This window comes from Artemia franciscana, chromosome 20, assembly GCF_032884065.1.
Source record: "Artemia franciscana chromosome 20, ASM3288406v1, whole genome shotgun sequence".
Lineage (NCBI taxonomy): Eukaryota > Metazoa > Arthropoda > Branchiopoda > Anostraca > Artemiidae > Artemia > Artemia franciscana.
In genome coordinates this window covers 37,258,614-37,277,455 of record NC_088882.1, presented here as the reverse complement: position 1 = coordinate 37,277,455, position 18,842 = coordinate 37,258,614, and the positions used below count along the sequence as shown (strand labels likewise).

Here is an 18,842-nt window from a genome sequence, read left to right as displayed (position 1 = left end):
TCTGTCAGTAAGTGAAGTAATGGTTTTCAATAGCCTTGAGAAGCTTGATGTAAATAAGTCAAAGGGACCAGATGGTGCTCATCCACGTCTTCTTAGGGGGGTGTTGAAAAGCTCTCAGCTACACCCTGTGCATGCTGTTCCAGCTATCTCTTTGAAATGGGGAACTACCGCATTATTGGAAAACATCTTATATAACCCCAATCCATAAAAAGGGACCAAGAGACTCAAGAGGCAGAAAATTACCATCCTATAAGCATCACCTCTGCAGTTGTTAAGGTGCTTGAGAGATTTGTTAATAAAGCTCTAATTGAACATCTTGAGGTCAATAATATCCTTTCCACATCACAACATGGATTCAGATCTGGTAGATCTGTGGACACTAACCTTATCCAAACATATGAATTAGTGACTACACTGCTTGACAAGGGTTTTCCTGTTGGCATGATTCTTCTCAATCTGTCCAAAGCATTTGATAAAGTTTGTCATGAATTCCTCATAATCAAATTGAGGGCTGCAGGTGTCAACAAAGGTGTTGTAAAGTGGATTATGGGCTTCCTTTCTGAAAGATCACAGAGTGTCAGAGTTTTTGATTTGCAAGGAACTCCTCATTTCTCTTCTCCCACAACTGTATTAAGTGGCATGCCCAAGGGCACTATTCTTGGACCAACACTTTTCAACTTCTATGTTAACAAGCTACCCACCCTTCTTTCAAATCTTATTACACTTTACACTGATGACCCAAAACTAGTTGGAAAAGTGGCTATTTCCTCTGACCAGCAATCAATTCAAACAGATCTTGATAGTCTAGGAAGATGGGCTGACATGTGCCTTCTGACTTTCAATGTTGAAAAATGCCATGTATCCATTTTGGCAAACATAACAAGCATCATAAGTATTTCCTTCAAGACAACTTCCTTTCTGCTGTTTCCAATGAAAGAAATCTTGGGGTTATTGTAGATCACCAATTAAAGTTTAGCAGCCATTCTAAGTCTGTTTCATCTTCTGCAAATAAAACCCTCAGTATCATAAAAAGAACCATATCCAGCCAACACCCTAGAGTTCTTATGAAGTTATATAAGGCGCTTGTATGTCCACACCTGGGAGTCCTAATCATCAGCCAATCACAAATATCTAACCCTATAGACATAGTGTCTGTAAGACAACTGGTACTGGGACACTTTGATTACTCTGCCTATTCTGGGACAGAAACTTTGATTGGATTACAACATGTCCAATACTGGGACAAAAGACTTTAATCTTGGACACCCAATCTATACATTTTTCTGGTTTGCTTCCAAAAAACCTGTTGTCTTTTGTCTCAGTATTGGACATGTTGCAATCCAACCAAAGATTCTGTTCCAGAATAGGCAGTGATTGAAGCGTCCCAGTACTGGTTGTCTCACCCCTAGTCCTAGGTTATATTGGCCAACAAAACAAACAGAAAATAAAAACTGTACCTTTAGGTTTCTGAAAGAGCCTAAAATTGGCAATCTAAAAATATCACTAATTTACTAGAAGGCCTAGGTCTCTTTCTGGAGAGCCACTGTTTTTCACCTTGCCTTTACTAATTATTATGTTTTTGAAAATTCATTAAGTAGCCTATGCATAGCCAAGTTTGAGCAAAGCTATAACAAATATGTGCACATAAGGGGGGTGGGTCAAGGGAAAAGATAAACTGAAGTGATTTTAGGAATGATACAAGTAAAAAGGCTACTTATAATGCTCAAATGTAGTTTCAAGAATTGTACTCTGTTTTCTTCTGGAGAGAGAGTTTGTAACTCCTAGACAAGGAGATAACCTACTACTAGATGATTAACAGAAAATATCAAAGGCTATTTCAGCCTGTAGAGAAAAAAACCTTAGCTAAACATTAAATAGGCCAATGGCTAAAATATTATTAGGGTTACTGGCTGAGCACTAAATGCCTTACCCTATTTGCATTTTGACAACTCATCCTCTCCCCCTGCCACCTATTTAAATAAGTTAATAAGTAGCTTAAGTTAGGATGCACTAGACCCTCAAGGTCCAAAATAGCAGTGCTGATCTCTGTTTCATAGCCTTTTGGCCATCCTGTGCTTTAGTACACCCTTCCTGCTTACCTTCACAAGATTTCTCCAGCCTACCCATTTAGAGCTGGGTTGACTCAGGCTGAACTTATAGAGTCAAGCCACAGATCCCACTCCTAAATCAAATAACCAACCATAACAGGAATCAAACCTGTGCCCTGTGGACAAAGGATTCCCAACTCACATCGCCAACCACCTAGGCAGGACTAGCCTACAGTCCTAGGCTACATACAAAATGAAACAAAAATTGTAGGCCTACTGTTAGGCTCCTGAAAGATCCAGAATGAACTCTGTTAATAAAGCAATCCCAACTTCGTATTGTGCATAAGAACTAAATTCACCTCTGCTTGCAGTTTCCCGTTCTACCTCTGCTTGCACCTCTCTGCTTGTCACCTCTGTTTACAGTCACGTTTTTATAAATAGTTAGCCTAAACATGCATTCAATCATTCATATCAGGAAAAGTAACGGCCATCTATATTATAGGGTTCACAAGTTGGCTATTTCAGATTTTGTCATTGCATTCTGGCGGTATTTTAAGAATGGGTAGATTGGTAGTCGTTTTTGGCAGATAACCTTTGTCAAATGCTTTCGGGACAAAACTTGAGCCTTCCAAGCTTTGACTTTGGTGTGGCGGTAGGTGCCTGCGGCTATCCCAGGATAATTCAAAAAGTAATGAAAAATTACATTTTTTTTTTAGCAATTGAAAGTAAGAAGGAACATTAAAACTCAAAAAGAACCCGATAAATTTGGTATTTGAAGTCCATTTTTGTCCATGTAATCCATTTCGGCAAACACAACAAGCATAATAAGTATTTCCTTCAAGATAACTTCCTTTCTGCTGTTTCCGATAAAAGAGATCTTGGGGTTATTGTAGACCACCAATTAAAGTTTAGCAGCCATGCTAAGTCTATTTCATCTTCTGCAAATAAAACCCTCGGTATCATAAAAAGAATCATCTCAAGCCGACACCCTAGAGTTCTTACGAAGTTATATAAGGCGCTTGTACGTCCACGCCTGGAGGTTGGAATGTCATTGGCAGCCCCTTTCTTCAAAAAAGATAAGAAGTTGCTTGAGGATGTCCAGTGTCGTGCCCCTAAGATGGTTAGCAACATGAATAAATTTCCATACGAAGAAAGACTACGTCATTTGAAGCTGCCGACGCTGACATACCGACGGAAAAGGGGTGACTTTATTTTAACCAAAAAATCCTCTCTAAAAACACCCTTCCCGGTCTCTTTGCACAGCCCTTGCATTCCGGTACTAGAGGACATTCATCGAAGCTTTCCATGCAGCGTTCCACGAGTAGACATAGAAGCCACTTTTTCAGCCAAAGAATCCGCAATATGTGGAACCAGCTCTCTGAAGAAACAGTTTCAGCTACTTCAACTGACATGTTCAAGTCCCACCTTGATAGGAAATGGCTCTGCCAAGAGTTCCTTTACATTTGGGAAGCTGCAGAGTCTTCCACAAGAATCTAATCTAACAGCCACATTCTACACTAAACGAATTCTTTTTTTTTATGGAGCATCACAAGGATGGATAACCCTTATATCGCTCCAAGCTACGATTTAAGGTAATGAAGGGACTCCAAACTCCTTAGTCCCTTGCTTTATGCATAAAATTTGGCTTTTTGTCCTAATTCTCTAAAAGTGAATTCTGAAGCGCAAGGACCGTTTAGTTGGACTTACAATCTCGTCTAATACATTTTGAAAAGTTTATGCAACGAATGTGGGACTGATGACGTGGCAGTCCCCTCATTTAAGGAATAATTTATGTCTGTTATAAACTCAATCAGACATGATGCATTCAAACGTATTTTTCTATTGAAATTAGATTTTCTTGGGGATAAACTATCTCATTGAGCATAGGACTAGACTATATTGCGTAAACGGGAAAAAATGGCGAACTTACCGAAAAAGTTTCTAATTTTTTTAATGTTTTGGGTTGGTAACAATGTCGAATTTTATTTACATATACCGAGAAAAATCTCAGTGATTTTGTAACCACCAACAGTTTTTGTAACAATTTAACGACCAAAATTGTGGTAACAATTTTGTCAATAATGACAAAAACAAAACAACTAACTTGAGTTTTCATTAAATATTTCATTCATTCTCGTACTTTACTTTCCTCATCCACAATTTTACAATGCAAGGGCTATTCTCGTACCAGAACATCCAGGGCTAAGGATGGGGCCTCATTTAGGTAGAAGTTGTGATTGAGCAGGCGTTGGTTTATTACATCAGCCCATCTAGTGCGTGGCCTTCCTCAAGTGCGCTTCCAGCCATTTTCCGAGGGGCTGACGTCCGAGATGATCCTTGCGGGGGTACTTGGCGGAAGACGGAGTAGGTGGCCATACCACCTTAGAGAGCAGGCTTCTACATGGGTAGAGAGGTTCACCAGCTTGAACAGTATTACAACATCTAAATAAGCTAAGGTATCTCGTTTCCTTTCTGTATCGACTCCCGTGTATTTTTCTTGTTTATCATGCTTCAATATTTACTTAATTAGTCGGCTAAAACAGCTGGGCTGAAGGATAGGCCGAAGGGCACGTGTTCAAATGTGAGCGTTCTCTCATCATCTAAAATAACGGTTGCTTTGTGATTCGTGTCTGGGTCTAAGGCTATTTGCCAATATCCCGCGATCAGGTCGAAACTTGAGTAATATTTTGACCCTCTTAATGAACCAAGAATTCTATCTATTCTTGGTAACTTCACATCTTTAACTGTGACTGCAGTTAGCGCCCTAAAGTCTACACAGCATCTCCAGGTATTGTCTTTCTTTCTGACTATTACTTATGAAAAACACCATTTGCTAACCCCCTCTTTAATGACTTCCTGTTCTTCTATTTATTTCTAAGCCATGATCTTGAATGCTTGGGAGTCTTATATCGGGATTTTTTAATTGGCGGTCCTTGCGTTGGTATTTTGTGAGGTATCAGGTAAGTTAAGCCCTAATCGGCTTTTCGTCTTACGAAAGTCCACTTATAGTCCCATGAAACATTTCCTACCTGGATTTTAATATTTTCTGGTAAAGGTTCTAAATTAAAACGTTTTGAAAGTCAGCTTTTGTCATGCCTTAGCTGCTGTTGTTTCGGTGAAATTTGCTCTTGGCTTTCAAAATTTATGCTTAGTTTTCGGCTGCTTAGCGATTTAATATCCGTATTTAAAATCTTTTCTGCTGTTTCTAAGGTTGCTTTATTTACTTTTACATTACCACTGCTTAGTTTGGATAGTTTCAAATATGCGATACCTTTCTCAATTTTGATAATTTGATTTTCCATCAAAATTTGAGGGATAATCCTTTAGGTTGTATCCTCCTGTTACAGCGTTAATTGTTTTTCTATTACCCTCCTTTGTGTCTGACGTCGCTAAGACTTGAGACATCGTTCCTCCTTCAACGATGGTTTTTGGGTTTAATTTTAAAATGCATTCGGGGTTTTCACTACTGTTCTCCACTGTTACGAAAATTTGTCTATTAGTCGCGTGTGGCTTTGTTATTGTAATATTATTGGTTATTGGATCCCAAACGGTTCCATATTTTCTTATTGCATCCACTCCAAAATGCAAGGAAATGGCAACTCTCTACATATTATCGCTGTTACCGTTATTTCATTAGTCCCTGTGCTAAATTTAAAGGGACATTTCCCCAAAATTGTTAGTTTGTGACCTGTTACGGAGATCAGGGTATTCTGGCATCTGCTAACATGATTTTGTAAACTATGAGGAAAACCCCTATAAACTTCCTCTCTAATTAAGGGTTTTGAAGCACCTGTATCAAGTAAACACAACAAGTTTTCAAAACAGTCAATTTTAAAAGAACGTATAATTGGTATATCATTATTTGTCGCCATATTCAAGCATCCTAAACTTTATGGAGGTCAGGGTAAATATAAATCAACATCTCTGGATTATTCTTAAAAACCTCCTAAAAGGCATAATGTATATTCACGGCTCTTTTATTATACTAATAAAAGAGAGGTGAATGTACTATACAGCAGGGTATGAATAAATAATATACATATATATATATATATATATATATATATATATATATATATATATATATATATATATATATATATATATATATATATATATATATATATATATATATATATATATATATATATATATATATATATGACAACGTAGGTCTGCCTCCTGAAAGGCCATCTCCACCATATAGGTCTACTACTACATGTCCGACGGAAAGGGGTGGCCTTCTGATAAAATTTTGCAGAGATGAATTTGACCGTTATCCTACGAAGGTAAAAAACCAAATTATCGCAATCAGAGCGATTTTTTTATCTGTACGAGGTCTGTGTGGCACAAAGAAATACACCCTGGGATGCTTCCTTCTTAGGAAAAAACCTCCCACAATAAAACCCTATCCCAATACCTATTCACACCACCATGAGAAGTCCCCTAATAAGATCAACCTATTCCTGCGATCCTCAACTATTCTTTCCTTTCTTGGTTTTATACCTATTTCTTCCCAGTACCTACATAGGAAATTCATCAGTTACAACTGTCTCCGTCAGTCGATCATATGTACTTAAGACAAACTTATTTTATTTCAAGTTTTTATATTTATTTTCTTTGTTTGCCTTAGCATTTGAGTTATTTTCATTGCTGCCTATGAGTTTAATGATTTTATTTTTCATCCAAAATCTGTCTGTATTCTTGTCCAAAACCCTAAATTCAAAATTATCGTGTCTTTTTTTCAAAGTGAATTCTCTGGCCCTTTCTCTTTAGAGAGATAGTCATTTCTCTCTAAAATGGAAAACCAATGCTTAAAATTCCTTAAGCTCGAGACTATAGCTTAGGCTTATAACAATATTAAGAGCTTAGTATTATATTATGAACATTACATCTCAAAGAACCAAGAGATGTGAAATTACATCTTAAAGAACCAAGAAAAAAATAGAAAAGAAGTTGTCCTAGGAAATGGTGTTAAATTGTTCCTATGTTAATTTCAAATATTATTTCCTTAAATTTTCACCACTCGACATACACCAGTGCTGTGATTTGACCAAGCTAAATTTGTTTCTTTTTTAGTAAAAGAATTTTTAATTTTTAAGAACTTTAACAAAATTATTCTAATTCAATAAAACTAATCATAAATGTCGTACACTACATAAAAAAAGGCACAAATCACACAGTTGAGTCGACGTATCACCATTGCAAAGATAAAAATAGGAACAGCTACCTCGACCTAAAAATAAAGAAAAGAACAATAAAGACAGGGGAATAGCTTAATTTTTTTTTTAAATAGACAATGCGGCAGTGTTAAAACCAGTTACAACCCATATAGAGAAGTAAAGCTGGATAGCAAGGGATTTAATTTGGAAGGGGATTGCATTTGCCTCCCCCCAAACGCATGATAGAGAGAGAGACTTTTATTTTCATTTTCTACGCTTAAATTTTTCTTCATATTTTCTTGCCATGAAATCCACCTTTTAAGAATTTATACAAGTTTCATCCACCCTTTTCTAGAATATTCTTGTCCGGTTTGGCATTTTGGCTTAACTACTTCCTTACTTCCTTCCGATTAACTACTTAACTACTTCCGATTTATTTAATCTGACAACTGTCTGTCTGACACTGCCTTTTCTCTTTTTTTATTTGACAAGTTTTTATCTGACTGTAATACCTGACGTAAAGCGTTAATTCGGCGCCACGCGCTGTGAAAGTCATTTTTAAAATAAAAGTCTCTCTCTCTCTCTCTCACATATACACATTTTGAAAAAGACCATTACTTGTTCTCATTGAGTTGTTCCATTACTGGTGTTCTCATTGAAAAATACCCTTTTCAGTATTTTCAACTCGACTCGAATGATTTTTATTGTCAAACGGCTTACATAGTCATGCCAATAAGTGAAAGTTATTGTCATAATAAAAGATAAGGCACTAAAAATATTAAAATCACGTCCATATCCATCGTCATACAAAATTATATGTTGACTCGAAATATCACAGAGTCAAACTAAAACCTAAGACATCGAGATATCCAACAATCTATAAAAAAAAATAAAACAACTATAAATTCAAATTAAAGAAAAAAAACCTTTAAGTCAACAACGAATAGGAAGAATCAAGAACTAAAACAAATAAATATATGTAACTATTGATGAGTGAGTGTAATATTAAAAATACTGACAAACGAGGGAACAAAAGTATTTACGTAACGCATGTATTGCTGGTACCGACAAATTTTAGGTACCGGTTCAGGCACATGTTGCGGGAGCCGTTGGCGCAAAGGGATATGCTCAGGGGGGAGGATTTCACAGAGCCACGGATTCGCCAAAATACCGTCATCGAATTTGAAACACAATTCATCACGCGTAGGGACTGTAAAGTCTAATGCCGTATCCTTTACCTTTTAATAAGGGACTTAGGGATATTTAGAAAGGAGACCAGAAGAGCCTGGTATTGGATCCTTTTCAGGTGGTCCTTCTAATCCGAAGTCAGGGCGTAATGCCAAACTGAACAAGCATGTTCTACCAATTCTCATTAAAAAAGTGCCAAAAATTTTTTGGACCCTCCCCTCTGTATCTTCGTGAATTTAAGCCATAGCTAAATAGGTACTGAATAATTAAAAACTAAAAAAAGTTTATTTTATTCATATCACTTGGACCTACATAGCATTCATAGCACCTTCATCTAGGGTTCCACATTATCTAAATTTTTATCAGTTCTTGCAAAATAGACATGCGTCCTAGTGAAAGCCTAAGAATAACAACAAGAACTAGAGTTAATAGGTATCATGAATTCCGAAAAGGGGGAAAATATTTTGAACTATTTTCTATTTTTCTCAAAGGAGAAAATTTTTCTTATTGATTCGTTCTAGATTTTTAAGACATATTTAGCCAATATAGTAGAAGAACTTAGTTTTTAGATGGCTTCGTAATTGTCTTGCTCTGTTTTTGCGGTGATATTAGAATTTAGTAAAACGGCAAGAAAAAATCTAATCTTGGACTGCATCAAATTGTCTGACATAATCTCTTTTACCAGTGATCAATATCACATGAAAAACAGATGAAAAAATACTACGATAAAAGTTTTCTACTGAAAATCACTAAAAAGAAAAAAAATATCTAAGTTTCAAAGGGCTGACGACTTAATTGCTGCACTGAATCACCAAAAAATAATTCAGATAATACTACTACCAATACTAACAACTCACCGTAGCACCAAACCGCCTGAGACCAACGTAGATACGCACACTCCTCCTCCATCCTAATCTACTCATACCCTCCCTCTTTACACCCTCCTAGGATGTTATCATTTCCTTTTAATCTTTCTTTATGGCAGGACAAGCCCTGAGTCGGCGGAAAAACGAGACAAGTCCTAGTTTGGTTAAAAGATTAGCCGGAAACAAAAGATAGACTTGTACAAAAACCCAGCCCCTTTAGCACAAAGGTATGCGGACTGCACTTTAAAACAGAATCACGCAGCAACTTTCAATCCACATTATTTGATACACAAAGAGAGTGTGTGGGTCCTCCAGTACCCCTTCTCTCTTGGTGCTAATGCTCTTGAGTGTAAGTAGGGCCATTGGATTTTGAACCAGAAGCATGAAACACTTTTCATTCTGTATGATTTAAAGAACCAAAGTGGGCCGACAGCCCTTTGGATGCCCTTCTCCTATGGGTTCAAGGCGTTTACCCACCCCCAGAAAATACCTCCCCTCCGTGGAAAATAAGGTTTTCTAAATTTGAGAATTTTACCTGTTTTATTTTCGTTGAGAAGTCCTGAAGAAAGAAAAAAAAGAGAGAAATTTAAACACCATAGGTATCTTAAAAACTAACAAAAAAAAAAAAAAAAAAAAAAAAATTGTTGAAAGACTTCCATATGAACTTGTGCAATCTTTGGCAGTAGAAGGTGCCAAATTAAAAAAAGGAGATGAAGAAAATACAGGCAAAAAGTAATCAAAATTAAGCTAAAAAACATATGGCATCAGACAATTTAAGAAGGTGTAGCTTTGAAAGGATAGCTGGCTTTGAGAATCAACTAATTTTTATTGTTTAAGTTATTATGGACGAAAATGTTGTCAAATTCTACGAGTTTATTTTTCTTATATACCAAGCGTAAAACTAGCACTAATAACCATTAATAAATAAATGAAACCAAAAACGAACAGAAATAAGAATAGATAACCTAGTCAAACTCAAAACAAAAAAAAATAAAAGGAGTAGGGCTGACAACCCCCATGTCTTCTCAAGACCAGAACATAATGTGCACTTTAAAAAACAACAACAAATTACCATGCATTGTCAATTTAATATAAATATTCTGATACTTATTCCTTGTAGTCTTTACACATTCACATTATAATAGTCTTAGTTCACATTCACGTTTATGACCCTCTGCAGCCTTTTTTCCATATTGATACTGGTTAATTATTCCATGTTGTCTTTTGTTAGTCTGAATTTTTTTTTCTTCGCTGTTTATCGTTTTTGTTTTTGTTTATTTATAATAATCCGTACTTTGTGTTTTTTATACTTTTACGGGTAATAAAGTTCATTCATTCATTCATTCATACTTCTTTATTTATTAAAGTCAAAAATGTAAAAACGTTTATAATGTATCTAATGTAAGTGCAAATTGTGTTCTGGCCTTGAGAAGGCACAGGGTTTTTCAGTCCAACTGATGTTAATTTTTACTCGTTTTGAATTTGACTCGTTTATTTATTGTGATTCCTGTTTGTTTTGGGTTTAATTGACTTATTGATGGTGACTTGTGGTAGTTTACGCTTGAAAATTATTTGAACTTATTTCTATTCATTTACTCTTTACTATTCTTTTACAAACTTTACTATTCAACTACTACTATTCTATTACTTATTCTATTACTTTTACTACTATTCTATTCTATTACAATTCTTTACTATTATTATTTTCATTTTTGGCTTAATGGAGCTCTTTACTATTCTTCTACAAACTTGTTTCTTTGAAAAAGATTTTAAATTAATTTCTGTTCGTTTTTTATTGACATAGTATTTTTCATGGAAAAGAATATTTTATATCTTTTTTTTCTATTAGACTCCATAGTTTTTTACTTTGAAGATTATTTGACTTTATCTCAGCTCATTTTTGGTTTAATGAAGCTCTTTAGTTTTATTAAAAGAAAAAAAATGTTCTGTAAGTTTTCCATAATAAATACTATCTGTAAATAATTAAATAAGGAAACAACAAGTTTTCATCTGAAAGTAAGGAGCAACATCAAAATTTAAAACGAACAGAAATTATTACGCATATGAAAGGATCTGCCTGCTCCTTAAGACCTGGCTCTTTAAGCTAAGTTTTCTTTTTACAGAATTAATAAAGCTTATTATTCTAATTAAACGGCCATTGCGTTTCAGGAATCGTTCTTAAATAATTAGGACAGAAAGTCAAAAGTTTAGTGTTAAGAGCAATGTGTTGAGGAGGGGGCAACCCCTTTCATATACGCAATGATTATGGTTTGTTTTAAGCTTTTATATTGCTCCTTACTTTCAGTTGAAAACACTTTTTTCTGAATCTAATTTCTGATCGTTTTTAAATAATAACGGGAAATCCGGCTCCCCTTCTTGAGAATTTCCTTCCCCCTACGAAAAATTCCTCCGTGGAAAATTCTTTTCACATAGATCCCCCCCACCGGAGAAATACACCCCAGATAATTACATTCCAGCTGAAAATTCCACCTAGAAAATTTCTTGTTCTTAGGGCACTTTCATTTGAAAAAGAATTTAATCTCTGATTGTTTTTAAAAACATGCCGGTAACCCCCTCCTCCTTGGGAAAGTTTCCCAACAAAAAGCCAGCAAAAGGGTATTTTCCAAAACCGTTTTTTACGGGGGGGGGGGGGGTACAAAATAAACTTTAAAAAACACATCAAAAATGTGAAATTGATATCGAATCATTTATGATTTTTTGGAATATTTCTTGTCTACACTGTTATTATGTAAATAAAGATTAAATAGTAACATTAAACCCAAAAATGAGCAGAATTTATTCCGTATAGGAGGGGGACTGGTCCTTCCTCATCCATAGCTCTACCTCATGGTCGCAGAAACTTCTGAGTGTTCTGATTAGAAAAGAAATTGAGAGTTCTAGTCCTTCTTATAAGGTCTAACAGGATTGGAGACCAACTAGCCGCGCAGAGGTGGTATTTTCTGAAGAGAAGGGTTTTCGCGAAGGGTATTTTCCACAGGGGAGGGGGATAAACGCCGGCAACCCTCTTACACAACTTCCAACTGCCAAAATGTTTTGAAGAAGAGTATACATGTAACACCTTATTTTAAGCAGAACAATGCAATAGTTTTCAACACATATCATAGGAAAGACTAAGTGGGTCTGTGACCAATACAACATCCCTTTATTACTCCCAGTGCCAATCTTTTGATCAGAGGTAGGGAGGTTGTACCTAGTTTGAGGTTGAGCCACTAAACGACCTTCAATCTCTCTGATTGGAGAATCAAAGTTGACCAGACCCTCCGACATCCCTATTTCCCCTGTGCTTTCTCAACGCCAATTTTATTATATTAAAAAGATGGCTATTTATACTTCCTTTGAACTAGAATAACGGAAAAATTTTCATTGTTTATGACTGGAGGGCCTTAGTGGACCTCCACTCACGCCATGGAGCCTTTGTGGGGATTTATAGATCTTTACGTAATTATTGTAGTGCCATATGGAAAAATAAATCTATCTAAATCTGTCCATCTCTTTGACACTTTCTTTAGCTCAATGGCAAAATTTTTGGTATAAGGTTGGTCATACAGCACCTTCTCACCAGAAAGATACAAACATTGCACCTGGTCAAAACAAAAAACGAGAACTTTTAATGTTAGACGCCAAACTGGACCTAATTTGTGTCATTTTATTATTTGAACCACGGACCAATTTTAAGGCTCATGGGTCCGTGGCCCGTTTAGCACCCTAATCCAGTTTTTGGCAGAGGCGTGGACAGGAGGCACCTTATTGAAAGCGGAAGAATTCTGATCGGGGGCTCGAATTTGTATGGAGAAGGCTTATCATCCCTTTAAAATCCTCATCGCAAAAACTTTACAGAAGAAAGATTGCTATACCTCTTTTCACCGACCATGCTTTTGGCTTAATATTTATGAGGAAATTACGGAGATTACAAATTGCAACAACCAAAACCTACAACCAAGCACATTAAAAACATGAAATTTCAGGCCAAAAAACTGTAAAGTCAAAAAGTTATTTTCTACTGTTTGAGGATTTCTCCTCTATCACGAGTAGTTTCTTATGAAAAAGAGCCTCTACGCCTGTTACTTTTGGGGGCAAAGGGTTGCCAAAATTTGCTAACTCTTTTTATCATTTATTTATTTCCGATATATCGTAACCTAGGAAAGTTCCTCGTTATACAAGTGGTTATGCAACAAGCATAAATGCTAGTGCAACGAAAGAATGCAGTTTCGCAATTGTTACTATACAATTATTGCAGAAGCAATTATTTTTCAAGTTATGTCTCCTCACTCCCTGTTAAGGTGTAGGTACTATTGGTAGTATTATACACAGGGCCAAATTTAAGTCTTTTGCACCCAGAGGCCCAAGCAATTTACAGGGAAATTCCCAAACATTCCGGGATAGTGGAAGCCCTAAACAGAAGGCAACAGATATGTGATGAGCCAGAAGTAATGCAAGAAAGATGTGATACCGAGCTCTCAGCTCCGTCTTGGGAGACATCTGAGAGTTTATAATCGGTTATGAATTCCTGTTTGTTTTAAAATCACTTTCCAGTGCATAGGCAGCGGAGCCTATGCAAGAAAAAGTTTTTGCGCCCCTCTGCATTGTACGCACCTAGGCCTAGTTCTACTAGGCCTATGCGTAAATCCTGGCCTGATTATTCCAACAGCATTGATACTATTTAGAGATATTTATCTCGAACCGTTTTTTTTTCACTCATATGCAAAGATGAAGATAAATATTATTGGGAAAAAAATACACCGCACCATCAAAGAACAAAGCTAAACGGATATACTTGAAAGTCTTTGCTGATTCACAATGAGATCGTAAACAAGTATGGATCAAAATTGCACTCGTGGCGATTTGAGACTCATCTCTGAAATAGTTAGAAGCTAGGTCTTGTATATCAGAATTGATTTTCTTGTATTTAAAAAAAAATCTTTCTTCAGACAAACTGTTGGCATATTGAGTGTTTTTTTATTTTTATGTTAATCCATTTTTTACATTTTTACCTTAATATTTGTAAATCAGAAATTACCTCATATGGTCTTTAATCAAAGGATATCAGCTACTTATTCGGTACAGCTGCTAAGAGTCGTTTTTCATAAGCTGCCCAGGCTGCTTCCTTATACTTTCTAGCAGCTTCTCCAGGATTTGCATCCATTATGATCCCACGTCCAACAATGATAACATCTGAGCCACGTTGAGTGACCACATGATCTGGGTCTGAGTACTGTTGTCCTAAGTTATCGCCATTGCAACCAAGGCTGACCCCTGGTGTAAAATGAATTAATCCAGGCCGGGACGACAGGGAATTCTGGCTGACAAAGCCCGAAACAAAATCGAAATGTTCCGCTGCCAGTACCATAGAGGCTGAAAAAGTATTTTTTTAAGGATTATAGCCTAAGCAAATAAAATGAGCAACAAAAACGAAAAAGCTTCCAGTGAGGGTACAGGCAGTAGTGCACTCAGAAAATAATTATGGGGTGGGGGACTGACCAGGGGTCCCTGGGCTAACCAACGTACCGCAAGTTTTCAGTAGGGACTAAGAAATGAATGATAAAACTGAGCAGGTTAGATTAATGTTTAAAAACAGAATGTAATTTTTCCTTGAGGGGAGGGGGGGGGGACATCCCCTTTAGCAACCCCCCCGTGGGTGAGCACCTGGTTAGAGGTAGAATATTTATGTTAAATCTGCAAAGAAACTATCCTCGAGTGACTAGACGATAATCAAAGGATAAAATTAACTAGCAGTGAGATTTTTGGGTCCTTGGCGTCAAGATGTTTGTTTTCCAAACGAAATAAAAGCAATATTACAACTGAAAAGGAACAGAAGTATCCTGTACATGACTGGGGCTGCCAAGTCTAAACATCTTGCATTTTTTGCTAAACTTCGCCTAACACTTTACTGAAAACATGTTGGAATGCCATAAATTTGGTCAGTTGGAATAGAATAGTACCTTATTATCAAGCAAACTCTCACAACACAAAAACTGCCGAACTTAATGCCTTCAGTCACCTAGCCTACACTGTATACATATATATATATATATACATATATATATATATATATATATATAGGTACATAAGTGAAATATTAAAACATTGCCTACAACGATGAAGCAAACTGATCGAATAATATGAGTGCAATGAATAAAATGAATAAAAATGAATTTTTAAGTACGCAAACATACGTAAAATGTGATTAAAATAAGTAAAAGTTAGTACTATAAGGAAAATGAGTAAGAATGAGGGCATAAGTAAAAACATAAGTACATTATAAAAAGTAAACATAAGAAATATTATGACTAACCCGTTCAAAAGCCTTTTGGAGGTCAATTAAAAAGAGACCAGGTATCTGACTCGTCAAGTGACTCGATATACAGTATCGATATACAATATACAGTATCGAGGAGATTGATCAGGTAATGTGTCGTTGATAAGCCTTTCATGTTTCCGAATTGTTGTTCATCAGTAAGTACAAGGATCGTCTTTTTAAGCCAATCTGCTGCGTAACTGTCATACAGTTTAGAGAATATTGGTGTTAAGGTAATTGGTTGGATTCCATAAATATCGAATCTAACACCTTTCTTCTGTATAGGTGTAATGTATTCTTTTTTCCAGCACTTAGGGAATGAACCACTTCTAGTCATTTAATTAAAAATATTTGAGAAAGGTTTTGATAACTTACCAGGAAATGCTTTTACTAGATCAATTGGGATGTCAAAGGGGGCATATTGAATTTCTCTTTAGTTTACGTATTTTCGCCTCAGCGTCAACAGGGTGTACTAAAGGGATATCCTGGTCTGGTGCTGGAGGGCGGGGAATATGACAAGAGAGAGCGGGGAGGGTTTGCACAATAGCGACAAGGTGTTTATTTAATGAGTTAGCTGTAGTTTCAGGGAGAAGATCAAGGTTAAAGTAAACATTTTTGACTGTTTTACCACTGATTTTCTTGATTGTACTATACCTCTGCCTCGGGCGTGCTTTAAAGAGTTCACTTACTTTATTACGGTAATACTGGACTGAAGCTTTCCGAATCTGCATTTTTTTTAGATTTCCTTAGTAGGTTAGCTTTTTAAGTTTTTTCTTTGCGGGATAGTCTTAATTTTTGTCGGATTAAACTTTTATTGCATCATTTATATACAGCTTATCATTAGAACATCTTTTCTTTTTGACCTCTGGAAAATGAATTAAATAATTATTGATAAGGTTTTCTTGGAAAAGTTCGGCTTTCTTATTTGATTCGTCGGCAGCAAATACATCTTCCCATTGCTCTTCTGAAAGTCATGTTCCAAAATTGAGCAGACCACTATCAGTAATTGGTCGATACTTAAATATATCAAATTTATACTTGCGGATATTATCTTGTATCGGATTTAGCGAAAGCGTAAAATGGTAACTGCAACCAAGTGGGAGGAGGGAACTGGGTCTTTGATAGAATTCATGCATGTTTGTACAAATAATGTAAAGTGAAGTACCCCCTTTTGTTCTTGGGATATTAACAGTTTGTTTTAAATAAGCTTCCAGACAAAGATGACTTGTATTTAGTTCATTTCAGTCACCCGTGAGTAGGATCCCAGGATTTGAATGTTTAGTCTGGAGGTAATCATGCCATGCATGGAGTTTTTCCAGGAACTCTACGCTGCTCTGATTTTTGGCCGGGTGAATAATAAAAACAACCAACAATGACATTACTTAATGGGCGTGATCCTGGAACACTTAACTCCCTTGGCGACAAATTATCACGACAAAAAATCATTATCCCTCTATCCTTTTTACCAAGGTAACGATCATGTGGGCGGAGTTTAAAAAAATTCATTAAAATAAGCCATCTTCAGAGTATCCAGGTTTGGGGACTGAACCTCAGTTATACCAATTAAATCTGATGCTTCTTATTCGCCGAAACTTCAAGCTCAATAATTTTTTTCAGAATTTAAGTTTTCTGTATTAATTAATAACAACCTAGGGAAATGGTAACGTAGTTTATTATTGAATTGAATTTATTTATAACCCGTTATAATACACATGAAAAACGGAGTATAATGTGAATAAAAGCAAAGAGGAAAAAGGAAATGACCTAAAAAACTACACAAAAAACTTTGCAACACTTCACCTTACTTAAAAACAATTAAAACATACAAAAGCGAAACATTCATTGAATCAAAATAGCGCTCCATGGGTGCCGACCAATTCTACTATTATAAGCTTCTATGCTTTTTCTGATAGAAGCATTCGGGTCTATGATGCCGTATCTTTTAATGACCCAGGAGTTGCTTGACCATGGTGGAAGGGCAAGCAGGTATTTGGCATACCGGAAATAGATTTGCCGAAGTTCCTTCGTCTCGGTTATCGTAAACGTACGCCAAAAAGGTGCAAGGTAAAGGAAATTCGGGAGTGCAGAAGCATTGTAAAGTTTCGCTAGCAGTTTGCGGTTGAGTCGAGGTTTGTTTGCTACCAAGCTTCCGTATGCAGTTGCTGTTTGACGTTGGAAATGAGCCTGGAAATGAGCTTCCGTATGCAGTTGCTGTTCGACGTTGGAAATGATCAAGAGCCTTCTAGTTGCTTTAAGAGTGTCACCAATAGGAAGCCCTAAATATTTCATTTGTGATTTTGGGAAACTGGCGCGCCGTCGAGATTAATAGTAAATCCTGCTCGAGTTTCAACCCAGTACTATTCTTATGTATAATATTATGAGTACAAGAAATACCCGTTTTATCTGGCGAACGATTTGAAAAAGGAGTTAGAGGGTGAGGAGGTCTATAGATACTTTCTGGGGTGGCTAGGGTTTATCATTTTTAGCAGGGATAGGGTTAGTATGGATAGGCTCAAGATCAATTTGCCTAGTAGTATGTTGATCAAAAGGAGGAACCAGGGATTTTCGACTACCAACATTAGGAGTAGTAGCATCCTTGCACACCATATCACACTGAGGGTATGAAAGAAGAGGGGAAGGTAAATCTATTGGAAGTAATGATCAATACTTTGGGGGAAATCCGGGGAAAAGAGACGGCGAGGGTACTCTCGAAAGGAAGTTGAGAGCTACTGATTGGAGATGAAAGGGGTAAACTGTTGCTTCTTCTGCCAGCGCCGGTTTCCATTCCGATTTCATTTTTGGTATAGTCAATAAAAAACGATCCCCTAATTTGTGTTGATTACTAGACTGAAATGAAGCCACCGAAATATGTATAGGGAAGTTTGTGTACCGGGACTGACCAGGAAAGCGACTCAGGGATCGACTTGGAAAGTTAAGGCCCGAGGGCACTTGACGATGGCATGCGACCGATGGGGACGTAGCCTGGCCCACGGCCAGGATAACTTTTCTGTTTTTTTGACGAATTTAAATTCTTAAGTGGGATCGAAGACCTAGAAGCATGGGCCAAATTACAAGCACTGTCGACACACGATTAAACAAAATTTCTCTTGTTACCCAAAAAATACACTAGAACTTTCAGTTTTGGTTCAATCAAGCCCTATACCGACATTCTACGACCAATTGCTCAACAAAATGACCCCGGAAAAAAAATAATAATAAAAACGCATCTTTGACCAACTTACAAGGAAAACAATAAGAAACT

General features: G+C 36.5%; 2 protein-coding genes across 9 annotated transcripts in view; both read right to left on the bottom strand.

Moving 5' to 3' along the window:
- Window positions 1–2,530, bottom strand: part of LOC136040211 (zinc finger protein 271-like) — a 31,221-nt gene extending 28,691 nt beyond the window's left edge. For 5 of the 8 annotated variants that reach the window (XM_065724397.1, XM_065724392.1, XM_065724399.1 and 2 more), the window contains exon 1: window positions 2,408–2,523. The gene's annotated coding sequence lies outside the window, so the exon portion shown is untranslated. Of the gene's footprint in view, window positions 1–2,407 lie in introns of all 8 variants that reach the window. The other 3 variants (XM_065724400.1, XM_065724395.1, XM_065724398.1) reach the window with 2 other exon arrangements.
- A 4,581-nt stretch (window positions 2,531–7,111) lies between these two features.
- Window positions 7,112–18,842, bottom strand: part of LOC136040205 (uncharacterized) — a 63,175-nt gene continuing 51,444 nt past the window's right edge. Inside the window, exons 7-8 of the mRNA XM_065724363.1 lie at window positions 14,303–14,637; window positions 7,112–7,284 (exon numbers count right to left, since the gene is read on the bottom strand). Coding sequence (XP_065580435.1) covers window positions 14,333–14,637 — 305 coding nt within the window. The 3' untranslated portion in view covers window positions 7,112–7,284; window positions 14,303–14,332. The remainder of the gene's footprint in view (window positions 7,285–14,302; window positions 14,638–18,842) is intronic.